We start from the raw sequence: 21212 nt of genomic DNA, 5'->3' as shown, positions 1-21212 counted from the left end.
CATAGAACAACTATAAATAAAAACAAAGGTTTGGGTGAATGCTTTATTTTGTAAAGCTAATTAAGTTATCGATAAAGAGTTGCCCATAAGGCGGGGAATGAAGATGATATGTGCATATAACATGACACAACCTATTATGAAATAATATCTAAAATTGAATCGAATCTAGGGATTGACGTCAGACTGATAATGTACCGTACAGTATTGATCCTAGTATCAATGAGAACGGTCCAGGAAATCACCAAAAATAGTACTGATCCCGATTTTATATGAACATGATTTGTACCAGTATTTTCTGATTTTTATGATATTTTTCAATACCAATCTCGCAAACCACCAAAACGCAATGTAACACACACCAATGAAATCCCAATGAAAACGTTTGGGATAACAATTTAGCCAAATTTCAAAAAAAATAAATAAAAATATCATACATGTAAAACATGTTTGAATATGATCTACACCGAGCTTTAGCACAATTGGCATGGAGGAATGAAAACAAGTATTTAAGAACAGAGGTCTCAAGCTTGAATATGATCTACACCGCTTTTTTTACTAAATGAACATCTGGGAGGCATGTATCTACTCGAACCGATGACTTTGGTGGGGCTTAGATTACATCTATGGGCGTATGCGTATGATGTGTTTTTTTTATCTATTAAGTAATTTTACCTTACGTTAAAAAAAACTGATATAACACAAATACACATACTTTTCTATTTTTTTACACTCGAACAAGTTAATAATCATTCATTCTATTCTAGCTTCAACACAATCCACAAGCTAAAAATTTTTTTCCTTCCTACCAAAAATACAAAACATTTATTTGTTTGTTATGACTTATGAATGAATAATTGGTGCGACACAAACACAAAACACACCTTTCCGAATTCAATGAATCCACACCGTACAAAGATCCCTCCTGTCTCTCAACGTGCGATAATCTATTAAAATCAAATCAAATATTTTTTGGGAATCAAAACATATCTCAACACACTTAAATATAATAAAAAATATAAATATAAATATCACTCTAAAACCACCCATCTTCTCCATCCACCCCACCCGGTAACTTTCTCACTGTAACTTTCTTTTTTTGTCCTTTTTTTTTAATTGTTTCGATCTATTTCCATCTTTATTATTTGAATTTGGCTGCTAATTTTTCTGGGTGTATTTGCTTTCACTGAAATTTAGTTGCTTTTTTGTTGAAGAAGTGTTTTTGTAATTTAGTTTGCAAGAATATCTAATTAAGTTTAGGTAGAGGTAAGGTCTGCCTACAACTTAACCTCCCCTATACACCATCGAGGTATTGGGGCTCAAAACCCGCGGAAGGCGCCACTGTTACTTTTTTTAAGAATATCTAATTAAGCGAAAGAACTATGTCAGATCTCTTATATACATATTTTTATGTGTATATGTATATGTACATGTGTAGTTATTTTCAATTTTGCTTTGATGTTTTAGTAGTCATTTTTGGTGAAATCTAGAAATCAAGATTGTGTATCAGAATTGTGTAAATTTTTAGTGTAAAACCATGTATTAGATTAACTTTTGATGTCCTTTTATTAAATGTTTTAAGCTCCAAATATTATGATAATTACGTCTGTCGCCTGGTAAGCTCTTAAATGTCGGTTTACGCACCTTTTAACATTGTGTTTTTGGCTGCGAAAACATCTTTATAAGTTTCTTTTCGGTTTGATTCTTGAAACTTGTTAAATTTTGAAAATGTTGCTTTGGGTTTTTAACCGAATTCTTATACTTTTGTTATTGGAAGGCAATCGTGTTGAATTTTGAATGTTGAAAAATGTTTATCTTATTCTAGAACTAGAATGGAATTCTATAGGACGGATGTATCGTAAAAGAACTAAAAGGAGAAATGAAAGCGAAATGAGTTTAGTTGTACTTTCGATTAATTACTTAGTTGTTATTATGATACGAGTAGGGGCCCAAAATCATACGTTTGGTTTAATAATTGTAAATTTTGATTCTTCGTAGGTGGAAAGTACAAGATTTGTTTTATTACTAATTGTAAGATCAAGAAAAGATATTGATGACATTGTATTATCTTTGTTCTTTTCATAAGCGAATCCCATGAGTTTTTGTTACTTCAAAGAATAACCTTGGTCTGATTAATTTAGATTATCACGAAAAGATACGGTGATTTTCATAACTATGATAATGTAAACAATGTTTGGAATTATAAAATAATTCAAAATGATAAAAGCGATTAAATGTGGTATTCGTGTCCCACTATGAAATTGGTGGTGGGAATAAGATATAAGGAACTTGCAGAATGTGATCTTGTGGAAAAGCCAAGTTCCTGTATCACTTTAGGTAGCGAAAGAATCTTAATTTGGAAATTTCTACTAAAAGAAACCAATAAATGAGCTGTTATTCTGTCTTATTGCTTATATGACCTTTAAGTTTGGACCTTTTTTTGTTGTATATATGTATAATATGGAGTACATAAAAGTATGACTATGCATTTAGAAAGAAACGGATAACGAGTTGTTTGTTTTCTCATTTTGGTAACCGGATAGTAGGTTTATCTAGTACTTTCACTACTTTGTGTTTTGACATATGTATGTATGCATGCATATGCAATGTATGTTTAATCCGTGAAATGTATTGATGAGATTGCTAAATTTGCAGGTAAGCTTTCATATCAAGAAAGATAAAGAGTAAACATTGTTTTTCAAACCATGGCTGCGGTTACTCAATTGCAAAGGCAGTTTATTGAGTACGCAACATCTCTGTATAATGAGGTTAGTATTTTTGAGTAACTTAAAAAAAGTGAGAAGTATTATGAGCGCCTATATAAAATTTTTTGCTTTATCGATTAATCCTGGGTATTACTAGGGATATCTGGATGATCAATTCACACAACTTCAGAAACTGCAAGATGAGACCAACCCAGACTTTGTGGCTGAAGTGGTGACTCTTTTCTTTGAAGATTCAGAAAAGCTGCTCAACAATTTGGCAACTGCTCTGTAAGCTCATCTTTACTCACTTGGGTTTATATTCTTTAGTTGATTTAAGTGTTCACGATCTGTTCCTTATTGGGATTTGTTTTTTGACTTCTGACTAAAAAGTCAACAGAAGATTGTGGATTATAAACAGGTTGATTCTCATGTTCACCAATTTAAGGGTAGCAGTTCCAGGTATTACACCGAGTGATCAAATCTTTCTTTTTCTGAACATTGTTTTTTTGAATTATGCACATAATTGTAACAATAGAAAGCCTGTATTTTTGTTTGTTACCATAAAGATTGAGACATATACAAGGATAATTATATACATTATTAAAATATGGGTAACTTTTTCGTAACAGCATAGGGGCGCAGCGAGTCACGAATATGTGCGTTCACTTCAGAAACTTCTGTGAGGAGAAAAATCTTGAAGGGTGAGTAACTATGTCAAATGTATTTATCATCTATGTGTAATCTTTTGTGATAGTTTTAACTATGTCTTTAATTTAAAAATTCGAATCAGTTTGACTTCACTTGTCCCATCATTATCCTGTCCTAATAGCAGTAATTCCATTTACCAATTTATCTGTAATCATTTTAACAAATACTAGTGATGTGCTTTGACTTGTATATGGACCAAGTAGTGTTTGATCGGAGGTTTGTGATACAAACCCATCCCATAATTGGCTAACATCATGCCATAAGCTAGGTGTAGTATCACTCCCAAAAGCTAGCTCAGAGGAGACACCTAGGCTTATAAACCACCAACCAATCCCATACTTGACCGATGTGGGATCGTAACAGTTTGATTGTTCATAAGTGTTTTTATAATCTAAAATTTTAACCAAAATTGAAAGAGGAAAAACTCTTCCCCTTGATCTCAAATCTTCAAACATGTGAGAACTCTAATGCCTTTCCTGCAACATATATACGAAAACATCATAAAACTTATGAAACTATTTTGTGAAAGTTGGCTAGAACAACACTCTGATCTAAAATATCGACACATAATCACATAATTCTTTTCAACTTGGCAAAATACATATTTAATAAATGCTCACTTGAGGAACCTAAGTAACTTAATGGAGTTAATGCTGTCTAAAGTTTACATGATAGACTACCAAATGCTGATGGAGAGCTTAAGCGTACCATGTCGATTAAACACAACATTCGATGGTCACATCAATTAATGATGGGACACCTTTGCTGCATCACATTTAACTAAAAGGAAAATCATGTTAAAAACCACTTCTAAACTTTGAATAAAATCAAAGCCTATGGTGCTTTTGCTACTAATAAAGTCACTTTAATTAAATATAAATATTAAGCTGTACCTGCTGTCTTTTAAAGTACAAATTTGAGATCAGTATTCAGCACTTCAATTAAGATCTTTGTCCCTTGAATTTTTCTTTAAACTTTTGAAAAGTTATGACCTTCAAATCACCTTTATAAACCCTTTCTTCCAATTCCTGTTTTCTGCTAAAACAAATCTTGTTCAATGTCTGTGTATACTGAACGGATCCATAATTTAGGATCAAGTTAGGATCTACTTGGTTGATTATCTCAATAGAATAAAAGAACTCATTTTTCTCGATTTGGTCTTAATACCTAAAGGCAAATCTCATTATGTTTTATTTGTTATTATTATTATATGTGCAAGGAAGTGTAAGTGCAAAATGTCTATGCTATCTGAATCCATGAATTATGCTAAGATGTTAACGCATTTAAACTGTGAAGGTTTTGATCTGTATGACAGGGTAATCCTTAAGTTATTGTGCAATAGTTATTTAGTTTCTTTAATGGGCCTCATAGATAACAGTGGATAAAAAAATTAGTTTATATTTAATGACTGGTATAACCGAAAGAAGGTGAACGTCACATCATTTTTTTATCATTACTTTTAAGTAAAGAGATCTTGTCAACCATTTGGTATCTGGTATATAAATGTTCATCTATATCTATATGTAGACCACTAAGCAATTTGAATACTGTAGATCAATATCAGTTGATTATTGTAGATGAATGAATTTCTAATAAGTGATTCGCATATTGTAGTTCGATATCAATTGATTATTCGTAAAATGAATTTTGTCTAAGTTGATACATTTAAGGAAACAGTATATCAAAATCATTGTTTTGCCTCTAACTTTGACATTATCTATAAAGTATTAGAAAATTTGATTTTCCTTGAAGAATCATTTTATAAATGATTGTATGTACTGAAAATTCTTAGCCATTTCACCTATGTTCTTTCCATGTCACATAAAGTGAACAAAATCCGCTTCATGTGCTCTTTCATATTTGAACCGTTGATATAGCCTTGATTGACTCTGTGATGTTCATCTTTTTTATAAGCTTAAGTATACTAGTATAGTAGTATATGTGTGGTTATATTACTTGCACACCCTCAAAACGGTTCTGGTGTATGACTAGTATATTCATTTGTAGCTAAAAGTTTCCATTTCTGGAATGATCTGTGAAAAGCTCAATGTTTTGTTTCAGTTAAATTTGGAAGCGAAACAACATCCCTGTGAAAATCTGAATGTTTTCATTTGTTGTCAAATTTTAGGTGAAATTACATCTTTGACCATTAGTCTCGGTGGGGCATATTGTTATTTATATGAAATTAATTTATCAGCGTTTTCCTTACATCAATTACCAATCAACCTCTTTTATTGAACCATGTGGCATTTATTTTCTAGCATGGAGTAGCTCCTATGGGCTATAAAGGACATGTAGATTTGCTTCCAGGTTTACAATAGCATTTGACTATTTGTCATATTTGCAATGGTTATTTTTAGATAAGTTTTGATGAAGTTATATCTGTGACTTAAATAATTAATTAATTAGGCCTATAAGATTCAATTATATCATTATTGAGGATGTTGTTGGCATCTGATTCTCCGTTGCTCCTTTAATGAACTACATGGTTATTTTTAGGACATAATGGCTTTTAATGGCTGTTGAAGTTAGTACAGAGAGTTTAGTTGCATTGCTTTTGAAATTATTTGACTATTAGGCAAATTTCAACTGGAAGAATATGATTCTTGTATGTTGGTGATTATCTGGTGTTCAGAATTCTCATTTCGTTGTTTTTGAGTAATATGTTCTAACGCATAATGTAGATTTTTCAGGGTTAAGGGTAAAAAAGTTTATGCAATTTGTCTCGGTTCGTTATGTTTTTACCGTACTTCCTATTTCTTAATATATGTATTGAACCTCCAATTGCTATTATTATTATTCTTTTTATACTTGTTATTACTTGCAATCTGGTGATGTACTGGTTTTGTTGATGTGACTAAGACATGTAAACTATCATATGGCATCCACGCTAGCAAAATACCAATTTACTTTGATATTGAGGTAACTGGATAAGTGGATAGTCATAGAAAGTTCAATACATATAACCGGAAATTTAGAGTTTGTATATATTTGTATATATTTGACCAAGTATTCGTTTGAGATACGTATTAACCAAATAATTGAAGTTTTCTTGCGCCCCCAATTGGGATGGAATTTTTATAGTATTAGCCCTTTGTAAAAACTAAAAGTATCTCAATTAATAATTGATTTCTGATTTTCTTGACTTGTGCAGGTGTGTGCGGTGTCTGCAGCAAGTAAAACATGAATACATTCTGGTTAGGAACAAACTCGAAGGATTGTTCAATGTAAGTCTACTACCAATGCATAGTATTTTTATTTTTTCTCTCGGGCAACGCAGGTCTGTGCATGCTTCGAAAGATGTTCATATATTCTTCCTTGCCACTTTAGAACCTAGTAATTTACTGTTTCATCATTGCATATGATGCAGTTGGAGCGACAAATCTTGCAAGCAGGTGGATCAATCCCTATCATGGAATAGTGCATTTTCTTGATGTCTAATGGTTTCGTATGGCAATCTAGTGAGTAGAGATTATGTGAATAACATTACTATTGTTTTTCGTCTGAAGATTCTGCTTTGTACTTATGATTTTGGTATTAACTTGCCATGTCTGATTAGCAGCATGGGTATCTCGTTATTATCTACACAATGGTCTGTAACCCATTATTATAACGTTGTTTTATTGTGTGTGAATGGCGGTGGTATGATTGTTATCATGAGGAGGGGTCAATGATGACGGTTTGTGGTGTTCTCTGTTCTTTGTAGGCTAATACCGTATGGTACCTTTAATAAACAATTTTGATTTGATTGTTGTTAACATCCTTGAAACTCTATGGATCACTCCCATGAGGCCATGACTGTATAGGTACATCGCTTGCAAGTTGCCAAATTAGTTACCACTTATTGAGTTCGGATTTTGCATGGTCAGTGGTTAAACCGCTTATTGAGGGTTTAAAGAAGCGACTTTGATGAGATTAGGCATTGACTACACAATACATAGATACACGGGAAGAATTCTCTCTTTTTATCGACACCGATTAGATTCCAGTTTTTTTTTTGTTTATTTCTTCAATTGAATAGAATGTAGCTTTCAACCTTGGATCTGTCATAAACGACTATATTTGACAAGATGTGGACTTTTTTACCCATATCCGAAGGTGGAGATGATGTTTCCGGTCTAGCTCTCTAGAGGTGGAAGGTTTTCCAACCAACCCTGTTTGTTGTTAATGCTAGCATATTTTTGAGTTATGTAATGTACCTGGTCCTCAAAAGTGGGACAAGAAGTTAATAATCAATGTAATAGAATGGTATAGAGTTCAATAATTTACTGTAATCATTTTATTAGTAGTGGTTCACGATGACGAATTTATTTTATATTGAATAGCCAACAACATTCTCTGTATTGCTTGCCAGCGATACGCTAATTATCTCGAATTTTTCTTATTGTCTTTCTCATTCATCTTGATAACTCAATTGAATTATATCGACCCACTCTATTAAAATGTAAATAATTATAAGATGTTTATATAAAATTGATGATCTATATACATCGCTCTTTTTTTTAACTTAATATTATTAGGGCTTATGTAACATTCTTTTTCTTTTGACAAGTAAGCTCTTTTTCTATTTGTCATTTTATTGTTAATTTTCTCTTTTGTATTTAAAAAATCTTAAAAATTAGCTACCATAAAATCACAATTTGAACTCTTAACCTAAAATTTAGGTAACAATATGCTCATATGTATTTTGAAGTTCCAATAGTCAAATGATTATACATAAGCCATGGGAAAAAATATGATCATAAGATTAGATTTGTTTTATAACTTTTAAATTCATTAAATTTTTGAATAAATATATATATATATATATATATATCTCTTCTATTTGTGTTTTCTTTATGCATTTATATTATACTATTTATATTTATTATTATTATTATTATTGACTTATTGTTATTATTACTCAAAGAAATAAATTTGTTATAATTTAATATTACATTTAGTTAATCATAAGGTCCATTTCTTCTTCTAGTAATTAAGTGCTGAGTGTATTAAGTGACTGAATATATAAGTAATGTCTGTAAAAAAAATGTAATTGATAGTTACTTTTGTTTATTAAGTAAAAAAATGAAATTTGACTTAATTATTAAGTTCGTAACTATTAAGTTTATTAACTAAAAAGTAAATGGGACCATAGTTTGACATACACAACAACAACAACAACAACAACAACAACAGGACCCAAACCCTGCACGGGGTATGGGGGAGGTAAGCTGTAGACAATCTTACCTCTACACAAAGGTAGAGAGACTGCTTCCATAGGGACCTCCGGCCACAAATGAGTGCAACGCGGAAAATGAGAAATGTTTAGAAAATCATACCTGTCTGCCGAGAATCTAAAAAGAAGAAATACCTTTCTGCTGGGTCCGACTACTATACGGGTCGAACGTTTATCAATCATGCGTCCTACCGATATCTAAGAAACATGTTTGACAATACAAATACAAATACGGAAGCAACCATATTGGGCATATTAAGCAACCATAGTTTAACATATTTTACATATATATTATATATTCATAAATCATAGTATTAGGGAACTGATATTCGTACCACAATTTTTGATGTATGTACCACAACGTACAAGTTTTACAGCTGACTCTACAAACCAGTAATGCACATTTAATTAATCATAAGGTCTGTTTCTTCTTTTAGTTATTAAGTACTGAGTGTATTAAGTGACTAAATATATAGGTAATGTCTGTATGTATTAAGTAAAAAATATGTAATTGACGATGATTTTTGTTTATTAAGTAAAAAAAACATGAAATTTGACTTAATTAGTAAGTTCATAACTATTAAGTTTATTAAAGAAAAAAGTAAACAGGGCCATAGTTTAACATATTTGACATATATATTATATATTCATAAATCATAATATTAGGGAAATGATATTCGTACCACGATTTTTTATGTATGTACCACAACGTACAAGTTTTACAGCTGACTGTACAAACCAGTAATGAACAGTTGTGGTAAATGTATCAAAGTGAGTGTTATTAATATCACTTCCCATAATATTATTATTTGCATTAGTCGTAATCTGATATTCTTATTTTTATTTATGTTATCAAACTATGAATAATATTGTAACTATCTAGATATTTTTATTTATGTTATCGGTCCGACGCGAACAACGTCCGGACTTAATCTAGGACTTAATCTAGTTTGATGATATATGAGTATATGACTATAAAGAGTGACATACGGAGCACTTCTCTTTATCTGATTATTTACTCTTCAAAATTTATAGAGAAAATCTTAAATTATAAGTTTATATCTAAATCATCTTGAACTTTCGACATAATATAAGTACAATATATTAGTCAATGAAAATTAAGTTTAGACCTCCCAATTCTTGAAACTTCAACACCCTTCCAAACTGATCCGTTTTTGGTGAGATTATATATGAACTACAAGATTGTTTAGTTATAAATTTTGATAAAGTTCCACGTTAATATTAATATGAACACAATAAAAGACACTCTAAGAAGGGTCCATTGACCCACTTGTAGGTGCATGTACATTTCCCTCAAGCTAAAGCTAAGGAAAATGACTCATATATATTGTTTTCCTCCTTTGAAATCGCATAATTAAGGTTTTATATATTTAAGTACAATGCCTTCTTATAATTATAATTGTGAATAATGATAAATCAACCTAATTTGTATATTTAATAATCAACCTAATTATTGGATGATTACATGTGAAAAAATCAGGGGGCAAGATTAAGAAAGAGAATTAGTGAAATCCACGTGTCAAATTTACAAGGTTTTAAGTTAACTTTTAAACATATAAGTTAGGTTAATTAATCATTTTCTACTATAACTATCGGTACTAATCGCTTTTTTAAAAAAAATAATAAAAGTAAAAAGAATAAAAATAAAAAAAAAAATTATTGGTACTAATTATTGGGGAGGGTTCATACACCATACCCTACTATCATTGTACACACTAAATTCTAGACTAATAATAGTATATTTGTTATAAATAAAAGACATAAAAGAGATTCTAATTTTGTTTAAATATTTTGAGGAAGAGAACAAAGGAAAGACAAGGTTCCATTGTTTTCTTTGTTCATTTCCTTTCTTTCTATGTCAAGAAACCTTTTTTATTCCTTCAACCTCTTTACATTACATTCATCCACCACTCACTTCATATTCATTAATTCTTGTAAGATTATTTCATCATCATTTGCTCTCTTTGTTTCACTCTAATTTAACCACAATTCATTTGAAACCATAAAAAATAAATCAACTTTTTTACATTGGTTTTGGACTTTGGTGGTATATGATCTTTGTTTCACCAAGAAAAAGTTGACAATTTTGTAATGTGGGCCATGAACAATATTTGAGTTTGGTTAATTAAAATGGCTTTAGAAGAAGTTATTGAAGTGAAATTCAGGTTAGCTGATGGCAGTGATATTGGACCATGCAAATACAGTCTTACCACCACTGTTGGATCTTTGAAAGAGATGATACTTTCACAATTGCCCCAAGGTTAACTCTACTTCCAATCTTTATTGAATTTATGAGATTGGCTTTTTTTTTTCTCTCTCTCTCTCTTTTTTTTTTTTAATCTTTATGTTATTTAACTTGCCTCTAACAGACTAACACTGATATGAACTTAAATGTGATTATTATGAGGTGTTCAATGTTTTATTTATTTATTTGTAATTGGTATATTATTATTTGTGGGAATATTTTTTTGTTGAATGTATTGTGTATTTGTGTTATATATTATACATTAATGTTTCTGTTCTTGGTATAACTGCATGTTTGTCCTCAAGCTTTATTTTTATCAATGCTAAAGCTGTTTGATCCATTAGCTAAATAATAGAAAGTTATTTTAAAGAAAATGATATAGGTGAATAGAAGTTTTCTAAGATCCGTGCCAATAGGGGCTCTTTAGTTGGTCATCGGTTGAAGCATCCAGACCGATGTCGTTATCACAACCTCGTCGGTTCTGTGTGTTTGGTTGAGTGGCGAGCTTGTGATAAGGATGTGAATCCGATTTCATCATTTAAATATTTTTGGTGATGAGGGTATATATGAATCTTAATTAAAGCGATCTGTCATTGGCATGTCATTTCGCCCCCCCGTTTCACTTTTGAGGGAGGAAGTGATTAGGGTACCATTAAGGCATTGAGTGAGGCCTAAATTCAACATTTATATTGTTTTCTCTCTCATATATATATATCACTCCATCCACGTGTTAGAACTTGTAATTATACTCACTACTTCGCTTATTGAATGTAACATGTTGATGGTTGAAACGTAAAGTACCGATAACTCTTATAGTCATCTTTATCGGTGATTAATTATGCTCGAGGAAAGTTGGTCTTGTTGACGCGTTCAATAGTGTGTGATCAATACTACGTTTTAAGAATTGACCACCGTATCCTGAAAATAGGCATAACAGTTTCCTAAATTTCATCTAATAGACATTGTAAATGCTAATTAAAAGGTCATGTATTCAAGTAATTGAATAGAGTGTTTGTAAGATACAAGAGAATGACTTTCAGTCTAACCCGTTGAAACTTAATGATTCTAAGCTAAAAAGGGCAAATCTTACGGTTATTAGGAATACAAATCCATTTCTCAGTTATGTGATATTTCTATTCTATGCTTTCTGTGGTATCTAATTAATCTTAAGTTATTTCTTATGTTGATTATTGTAACCGTTATCAGATGAAGAAAATGGGCCAAAAACCATAAATGATGTGAAACTTATTAATGCCGGAAAGATATTGGATAATGATAAAACACTTGCAGAGTCTAGGTCTCGAGTAAGTGAAGTTCCCGGATGTATTATCACCATGCTTCTTGTTGTGCGCCCTCCTATGTCAGACAGAAACAACGGTAAGTATTTTGTTATATTGGATTATTTGTTTCTCATTACTTTGAAAACATACTCACTTTCAAAAATCAAATTGCATATTCAAACACCCCTATTAAGGTTAGGTGTTGTAACAAATCCTATATGTACCACTTACAGAGAACTCATACAGTATTAAACGCAATGTCACATTCATTTTAAAGAGAAGATGGTATAGCGGTTGTTTTAGATTTAAATCGGCAAGAGTATATGACCAATTTTTGCTCTCATACTTGTGTAGTTGCTTAATTGATAGATAGGATATACAATTATACCTACAAGGTATTGTTCTAAATGACATAGTAAAAGGCTCTTGTGGTGCCAATGTGGAGTTAGCCCGTGCTCGTGTCTTTTGGAGAGAAGTCTAAGGTTCAGGCGCATTGGTGCATTTAAGAATTTACCAGGGTAGTTTAAGAGCAGGAGTAGGAGTTTAGCCGTTAAAAAAAAGCCTATTGTGGTGACTTATTAACAAATGGGTTTCTTCCTAATCATAGAAAGTGGTACTAATCACCAAGTACTAAGTAGATTTATGGACCCTCCCCATATATAGAAAGGGTGTGACTTCATAATCACCATTGCCATATTCTTCTCTTATGTGTTTGTTACAATAAATTGGTCTGTGTATTTGAAGAAGTCAAAGACTAACATATCAGTGCTCTTTTTTCCTGTAATTTGTGACAGAGAGGTTGCAAGATGACTCCTTGAAACAAAGCAACTGTCCATGTGCCATTCTTTGAGTGTCGCTGAGCTTCTTTAAGCCCGCGTTTCGATTCCAGAGCAAATTTCGAATGTTTCTTGTGTTGCTGATAAAAGAAGCTCTGAGGAGGGCCTGTGATACTTGGACCTTTTTCATTATTTGCAACTTTGATCTAAAATGGTAAATAGAAAAGGAACTTTGATTTATGGTGATATATTTATGTTACAAAAGTGTCATAGAACCTTTGCAGTCCAAACAAAAACACATGTCAAGAATTCTAATTTCATCATCTTCGTTTCTTAAATATCTTAAGTTTAAATTTTGTTGGCTTGAACAAAAAAACATGATAATATTTCTGTCAAAAAACTTAACAATAAAAGTAAATAAATTTTAAATAAAAAATCAAATTTGTATCATAATACCACTATAATTTAGTCCTACACAATTATTACAGATGTAGACTGCAATCCACCCAAATCTTTTACAACTTCGAAACCATTCGGTTTTGCAATGCACGTATACTTATGCTGTATAATATACTACTATGGTATTCATTGTATGTGATTAATTTTCAAATCCCGGATATTAAATGTGGCTCTAGTATGTGATTAATATAAAATTAACAAATTAATAATGTGGCTCTAGACGTCTTATATGATTGTTACATATATCGGGTATATCCTTATATGATTGTCACATATATCGGGTATATCCAATAATTAAGATCTAAAAGTTTATTAAATATAATGAACATTTAATTAGTTTTGTAGGTACACATAAACACTTTGCGTATATATTTCATTAAGTTACGAAAAGTTTAAAGGTTCATTGACTATAAAATACAAAAAGGTTAAATCACTTTTTCGATGGAACAAGGTGAAATCGTGTTCACGTGCATGCAAACTGACAAAAACATAATAATCGCCGATGACTTTTAAGTTTTAACTCCAATGCTAAGGACGTCTTTATGCGTTCTTGAGATGTCATATCATATCCTTATAAATCATTACATATCTTTATAAATTCTTAAAATTCTATAATTTTATCTCCAACCATACAAACATCTTTACATATCATTTAACTCCACTAAAAACAAAAAAGATATAAGTAAGGGGGCGCCTAAAAACATACCCATTAGAGATAGTCTTAGTCCAAATAAGAATTGTTGACCAAGAAAATTTGATCATATATACTCCGTAGTTGATTTTTGCTAACAAACAAAGAAGAATCGTTTATGTGTTTACTATTGTAAGATCGAATCGAGATCCTAAGATCCCATTTGAAATGTCATAATGTCCCATGAATATCTCCTGGATTTTGTAACCACCCATTTTGGATTTTGAATGTGGACTATAAATCGGATATTTTTTGAACGTATTTGTATTGCATATGCAATCAACAGAAAAAATAAGTATGTAACTGCCCAGTGCCGTCTTCTGCGAGTTTTGAGCCCCAATACCTCGATGGTGTATGGGGGAGGTTAAAATGTAGGCAGACCTTACCTCTACCTAAGTAGATAGGCTGCTTCCAGTTTCTACCTAAATGGTAGAAAAAGCCCTCTAACCTTTGCATGGGATGATGATTGAACTCATCATCTCTGTCTCCATAGGCAAGAGTGTATCATTGGTCCAACCATGTTGCATTATATGTAATCAACAATCACTATTAATTATTATGTTTTTTTTCCATGGTTTTTTTTTGTTGTTAATTTAGCATACTCTTTATTCTATATTTTTGTTTATTGATGAAAAAATTTTGTTCTAGTCTTTTGCTTGCATAAGTGTTTCATGATTTGAACAATGAATATTTGGGGCCATGTTCCTAACTATATATTTTTCTTTTTCGTATAAACGTGCACCAATGGAACATGGATATAATATAATTGAGAGAATATTACATTTTTCGTCCTTCAACTTGTCAATCTTCACAGTTTTGCCCTTAAAGTGAATTAATTACAATAAAACCCCTAACGTTTGTCATTTTTTTCAATTTAGACACCGCGACCAAACGGAGTTGGATTTGAGCCGTTAACCCTTACATGTGCGTTTCACGTGAGGGCAATTCTGTCCTTTCCTCCATATAACGTTCGTTTTAGTTTAATAAAGATAAAATAATATATATATATATATATATATATACAAACGTTAACCACCACTTTTCTTTCCCTTTTCTTCTTTATCTGCTTCTTAACAAAAACCCTAAAACTCCATAACCTCAAAACACACCATGGTGGTTCGATGTTATTGTGGTCTTGTTGCCAATGTAATGTGTTCATGGACCGACACCAACCCCGGGAGAAGGTTCTTTTGTTGTTCTCAGGTAAGTGTAAAAAAGCCCTAATTTTTTAATTTCTGGATTTTTAGGATTATTAAACCATAATTTTCAGGTACCAAGATGTGGGTTTTTCGCATGGTTTGACCGACCTATGTGTCCAAGATCCGTGCAAATAATTCATGGATTGTTAAGAGCCAAAAACAAAGTGAAAGATCGATTGAAATTCAAGGAACAACAAGCAAGAAAGATGAAGTTAGGACTGATTGGAAGTTGGGTTTTCTTTTGTCTGGTTATGTGGATTTCATGTGTATCCACTAAATGAAAAAAAAAGGGAAATCCATGGTTTTTACTCTTTTATAGTTTGACTCTCTAAAGTCAATGCTTTTATGCATTTGCAGGAAATGTAATGCAGTTTTTGGACATAATTTAGTCATGTAATCTTGTAATGTATGGTAATGTAGAATGTAAATTTTCTGCAGTTTTTGGAAATCCACAATGTAATGTAATCTGATGTAATGAAGTAATGAAATCTAATGGAAATTTTCTGCAGTTTTGTGAAGTAATGAAATCGAAATTTTCTGCATTTGCAACAACATATAGTACCATAACTTGTGACTTATAATTACCAAAATCATGCTTGAAAGCAATACAAATCACATTACCAGTTTTGACCTAAATAAAGTAGATAAATACTTAACTAGATAAATACTTAAGCATGACAAACACAACACATTACCAAAGTTTGTATCCAGAAAACAAAATAAAACAAACACAACACCTAATATTGTTTTGAAATTCATAAAACATAGATAAATACTTAAGCAGGCTTCAGGCTTCATGTTCTAGACCTTGGCCCTGCAAATCCCTTTGGTGCAACCCATTGAACTCCACGTGGACTGGAAACAGGCTTCAGTACAGTTGTAGCTTGACTTGTTTGGCTTGATTGACCTGGATGGCTGGCAGTAGGTGTTTGAGCAGCAGATTGACTTGCTTGGCTTGCAGAAGGTTGAGTGGCTGACTTGGACTTGGCTGGCTTCTTTCTTGGCCTACAACAAACACATATTACAATTTTAGGAAAAATTTAATATTCAAGTTATGTAAATAAACCTACTTGGAAGGATTGCATACCTGTTTTCAGTTGGCTGGCTTGATTGTCCGTTGCATGTCTTGGAGTTGTGACCCTTGTTCTTGCAATTTCCACAAGTAATAGTTCCCCCTTTCTTTGACAGTTTGTTACCTCTCACAATTGGTTCATTCTCATATTGGCTTCTCTTTCTTTTCTTTTTTGGCATCCCAACTTGTGTGTGGTGTTTAGGAGGTAGAATCTTCATTGGATTATTACTTTTTTCCCAGTAAGTTGCACCAACAATTGGTTCAACCTTGTTTGAATACACTTGCTGCCATGTTTGCAAAGTATATGCAGTATGCACCCAGTCTTCAACCTCACCTACATCATAACCAAACTTATCCATCTTCCAAAGAACAACAACAACATGTTTGCAAGGTATTCCTGTTAACTGCCACTTCCTGCAAGAACATTCTCTATTTTGCATATCAACCACAACTTGTTCATTCCATGGCCCATTAACCTGGAATCTGTTTTCCCCATTCCATATAACATTAAACTTTTCTGCATCCTTCTTATTTGTTTCAAGAATTTCTGTGGCTGTTGGAGTGAGTGGACCCTTACATGTGTCAATAACTTCTTGCACTTTAACAATCATCTTCATTAGATACTCCCTAATGAACTCTAAAGAAGTGATGATTGGTTTGTCTCTTCCCTTAACTAGTTTACTATTGAATGATTCACAAATATTGTTCAAAAGGATGTCACATTTTGCTCTCCCTGAATACATATTATAATTACACAATTACTTAAAATGCTAACACATATACTAGAAATATATGGTCAATTATAATTACACAATTACATAAAATGCTAACATATTATAATTACACAATTAACATGTACCTGAAAAGTGAGCTCTAGACCTAGATTGGGCTGGAATTTTTCTCAAATAATCATAAGCTTCAAGATGGATTCTTTGGATTTCTGACATTGCATTCTCAAACTCAGCATGTGTTGTTCTTATGGCTGCAAACCAAAGGTTTTCTTTCAATCCACCATCTCTAAATTTTGCAATCATGTTTTCATTTATGTGCCTAAAACAAAACCTGTGCTCTGCACTAGGAAAGACTTTATTGATGGCTGGAAGGATACCTTGCAGAAAATGATAAACAATAATTAAATTATATTAAACAATAATTAAATTATATTTAACAATAATTAAACAATAATTATACTTACCTTCTGCTTGTCAGATATGAATGTGAAATTAACATTGTTGGGCAGTCCCAAATCATCCCCAAGGCACTCTAAGAACCATTCCTAGGATGCCTTGCATTCAGCTTCAACCAGTGCATATGCAACAGGATAGATCCCATTGTTCCCATCCACACTAACTGCAGTTAGCAATTGACTAGGGTAGGGACCTTTCATAAAAGCCCCATCTAACCCCAATAGCTCCCTACCTAACTCTTGAAAGCCCTTCTTTAATGAACCAAGGCACACAAATATTCTCCTAAAAACCCTAGTCTGAAACTGTTCTGTCGTGGTTGGATGAAAATCCAACTTAACAGTGGTGCCTGGATTCCTATGTTTCAACTCAATTATATACTCCCTTAGCAATGAAAACTGCTCATGGAAGTCTCCCCTCAACTTCTTAACTTCTTTATCCTTGGCTCTATAAGCAGTCATCCTGGAGATGTTAATTCCAAACTGTTTTGACAAATGATCTTCAACTGCTTCACCAGAGATGTTTGGATTGGTTCTCACAATATTACTCACATGTTCACTTAAAAAAGTGGAGTTGGCTGCACTTAAATTTCTGGATCTTATGCATGTGTGCTCACTATTAAAAGTCTTCACAGTCCAACGATCCTTTCCTTCTGGTTTTGACATGTGTAGGGTCCAGGGACAAGTGGGTTTATCTGAAATCACCTTTTTGCCTTTACTTGACCCCCCTTCACCTTTTGAACCTTCAGTTTTTGAACCTTCACCTTTTGAACCTTCAGTTTGAACCTTCTTCTTTATAACAGGCCTTTGTCTACCCTCCTGCTTTTTTGCACATGGAACATGGCCATATCATCTAGCTCTAACCCTTAGTGAATCATTCTTAAAAAACTTATTCCTATTTGTTTCAACCGCATGATGTTTTACCAAAACCGTCACTTGTTCTCTGTCAGTAAATGATTGTGAAATATAGAATGGTGGTTTAATGACATTGCCAACTTTGTTTTTCTACTCATTTTGAAACTCCTTAATCTGCATTTTTCTTTTGGAAACTGGATCATCACAATCAGAACCTACACCACTGTCATAAGCATCAAAGTCAATCCCAATCACTTCTTCACCCACTTTCAACTCTCCTACACTTGATTCTACTCCTTTTCCTAGCCAGTTAACATGAAGCCTGCTAAATGTTCTATCAAACTTAGACATGTCTACATGTACATCATGAACCTTGTCACTCTCATCCACTGGGAAATCTTCCTCATTTTCAACTTCAATATGTTGTTCTGCCTTATCAACTTCAATATGTTGTTTTGCCTTAGCAAAATTACACCCTTCAAAGCCAGGTGGCTCAGTAGGACCATCAGAACCTTCTAAAGCATCTGCATTGTCATCTGCAATTTTTTTTCACATGCATTGCCATCTAAACCAACTGCATTGTCATCTAAACCAACTGCATTCTCATCTTCAAACAATTTCCTACAAGGTCTACTAGTTTCACCAAGTTCAGAATTATTTCCTATTGATGTTGTACCATGTTCTACATACATCTCAACAAACCTAGTTCTCCTAGCATGCATTATCATATTTCTTAAATCTTGATGATTACATATAGGAAAAAGATCCAAATCCAAATCTCCACCAGGTTTCTTATAGTGTAAAAACAGTTGCGTATTAGGATCAACCTTTGCAAATTCTACAACCATAGTTTTGAAGTCATTTACCTGAAACTCCAAAGTTTCAAAATTAAGCCAGTCTATCATGACCTTCTGACCACCGACATACTTTCTTTCAGGGAAAGGTGTAAAAGAACCAGCATAATGTATTGCCATTGAGAACATTTCTGGGTAATCATCTGATGAAGGAAAACGATTTTTGTTACTTTTCAAAAAATAAAATATATATAATAATAAACCCTAAATAATGTTACATATTACTGATAATATTAATAATAATAAACCCTAAAACATACCATATAGTTTCTTGTGCAAAGCAATATCGAAATCTTTATCTCGAGTAACTCCTATTGAGCCTTGATTTTTTGTACCCATTTTTTTGATCGGATAGGGTTTTTGACTAACTTCAGGGATGATTTTGGGAAATAAAGGGGGAAATGGGGTGGGCTCGAAATAAATAAAAGAGAGAGACGCGCGAAAGAGGAAATGACAGAATTGCCCTAACGTGAAACGCACTTGTAAGGGTTAACAACTCAAATCCAACTCCGTTTGGTTGCGGTGTCTAAATTGAAAAAAATGACAAATGTTAGGACTTTTATTGTAATTAATTCACTTTAGGGGCAAAACTGTGAAAATTGACAAGTTGAGGGACGAAAAATGTAATTTTCTCTATAATCGATGTGCCTTATGTAACTGTTCTTACTAATTAGTTAGTGTTTTTTTTATTTAATTTAAGCGGTGTATACATGTGGTTTAGTCATATGCATGTGTTAATGAGTTTTAATAAAGTATACATATATGAACTTTGTTTTAAAAAATATATATACACACATGTGAATATGAATTTATATGTGTACCATCCAAAAGGATACACACATGTATGATCGTTTTATTTCTTTTATAAAAAAAGTAAAATAAAATAATACACATGTGAACTTCATATACACTTGTATATTTTGTTTTTAAAAAATATATCTATAAACATGTGTACCATTCAGAAAATTATGATTGTTTTTATATATAATTAGCGCATTTAGTTTTTTTTTTTTTTAAAAAAATATACACATGTGAACAAAGTAATTCACATGTATGCCTTCAAAAAAATTTACATGTACATGCTCTAAATTGTGCAAAAACGTATTGGATGAATTAAAATTTTGTATCAATTATTAATTAATAATAATAATAATAATAATAATAATAATAATAATAATAATAATAATAATAATAATAATAATCTACCAATATATAACAAGGTGCTAAATTCATTCATAAACAAACAACAACCTTGGATGGATTCCATCTTTGATTTAAAATCATTAGATCAAATTTAATTATTTTATTTTTATTAAATGACAATATTAATACTTATACTTTTTATAACTTTATAAAAAAAATTCCTCTTTATATTTAATTTACACTTTTTGATTTTCCATCACAAATTTACACTTTTTACCCAATAATTTTAATATAAAATATTCAATAGATTAATAGCTAATATATATCTTAATAATAGAATAATACTATCTATCTTAGATCTTATCCAATAGAATAATAGTTAATATCATATGAAAAAATAAAAACATATTTTAATTTGAAATATTTAATATATGTTTCATATAGAATATATAGATCAATTCTTTATTAATAAAAATAATAAGCTATATTTTAAACAATAATAAAAAAAATTGAATATTAATAATGTTGTAACAATCTATATCTACAATCTATATATATATATATATATATATATATAATGTCAGGTTTAGAAATTATCAACGACAATGTTGAGAAGGCCGAGTTTAGCTTAGGTGAGTAACAACTTTGAGAACGTCAACCTTTAACATTGATCTGCAATTTTTGGAGCATGTGGTGACAGAAAAGTTGCGCTCTATTGAACAACATAAAATAAATTATCGAAATTAATGATATATAATTTGGCTTCTAAATATGCATGACTATTGTGATTACTATTATAAAGGAAT

At 31.7% G+C, this 21212-nt stretch overlaps 3 protein-coding genes across 3 annotated transcripts; 2 read left to right on the top strand and 1 right to left on the bottom strand.

Annotated features, from left to right (window-relative positions):
- The first annotated feature begins 966 nt into the window (after positions 1-966).
- On the top strand, positions 967-7170 carry LOC122608657 (histidine-containing phosphotransfer protein 1-like). Its single transcript, XM_043781748.1, has 7 exons — positions 967-1068; positions 2653-2765; positions 2860-2990; positions 3093-3161; positions 3332-3403; positions 6565-6637; positions 6781-7170. The coding sequence occupies exons 2-7, from the start codon at positions 2703-2705 to the stop codon at positions 6829-6831; spliced, it is 459 nt and encodes a 152-aa protein (XP_043637683.1). The 5' UTR covers positions 967-1068; positions 2653-2702; the 3' UTR covers positions 6832-7170.
- Positions 7171-10448: 3278 nt separating this feature from the next.
- LOC122608215 (membrane-anchored ubiquitin-fold protein 3-like) lies at positions 10449-13288 on the top strand. The gene is made up of 3 exons (XM_043781302.1): positions 10449-10909; positions 12101-12271; positions 12969-13288. Exons 1-3 carry the CDS (start codon positions 10780-10782, stop codon positions 13022-13024), a joined length of 357 nt encoding a protein of 118 aa, XP_043637237.1. The 5' UTR covers positions 10449-10779; the 3' UTR covers positions 13025-13288.
- Positions 13289-16093: 2805 nt separating this feature from the next.
- Positions 16094-17405, bottom strand: LOC122609102. The gene is made up of 3 exons (XM_043782163.1): positions 17231-17405; positions 16387-17104; positions 16094-16304 (listed from the first exon to the last, which is right to left on the bottom strand). The coding sequence occupies exons 1-3, from the start codon at positions 17403-17405 to the stop codon at positions 16094-16096; spliced, it is 1104 nt and encodes a 367-aa protein (XP_043638098.1).
- Positions 17406-21212: the final 3807 nt, after the last annotated feature.

This window comes from Erigeron canadensis, chromosome 7 (genome assembly GCF_010389155.1).
Source record: "Erigeron canadensis isolate Cc75 chromosome 7, C_canadensis_v1, whole genome shotgun sequence".
Classification (NCBI taxonomy): domain Eukaryota; kingdom Viridiplantae; phylum Streptophyta; class Magnoliopsida; order Asterales; family Asteraceae; genus Erigeron; species Erigeron canadensis.
Note: the sequence above shows the minus strand (reverse complement) of the source record. Positions and strands in the feature narration are given on the sequence as shown.

Coding starts and splice junctions, on each gene's coding strand:
- LOC122608657 (XM_043781748.1), top strand. CDS start 2,703: ATGGCTGCGGTTACTCAATTGCAAAGGCAGTTTATTGAGTACGCAACA. Junction 2,991..3,092: donor AACAATTTGGCAACTGCTCT/GTAAGCTCATCT, acceptor CTGACTAAAAAG/TCAACAGAAGATTGTGGATT. Junction 6,638..6,780: donor AACTCGAAGGATTGTTCAAT/GTAAGTCTACTA, acceptor CATATGATGCAG/TTGGAGCGACAAATCTTGCA.
- LOC122609102 (XM_043782163.1), bottom strand. CDS start 17,405: ATGATTGCAAAATTTAGAGATGGTGGATTGAAAGAAAACCTTTGGTTT. Junction 17,105..17,230: donor GTCTAGAGCTCACTTTTCAG/GTACATGTTAAT, acceptor ATATGTATTCAG/GGAGAGCAAAATGTGACATC. Junction 16,305..16,386: donor AGCCAGCCAACTGAAAACAG/GTATGCAATCCT, acceptor TGTTTGTTGTAG/GCCAAGAAAGAAGCCAGCCA.
- LOC122608215 (XM_043781302.1), top strand. CDS start 10,780: ATGGCTTTAGAAGAAGTTATTGAAGTGAAATTCAGGTTAGCTGATGGC. Junction 10,910..12,100: donor ACTTTCACAATTGCCCCAAG/GTTAACTCTACT, acceptor AACCGTTATCAG/ATGAAGAAAATGGGCCAAAA. Junction 12,272..12,968: donor TATGTCAGACAGAAACAACG/GTAAGTATTTTG, acceptor AATTTGTGACAG/AGAGGTTGCAAGATGACTCC.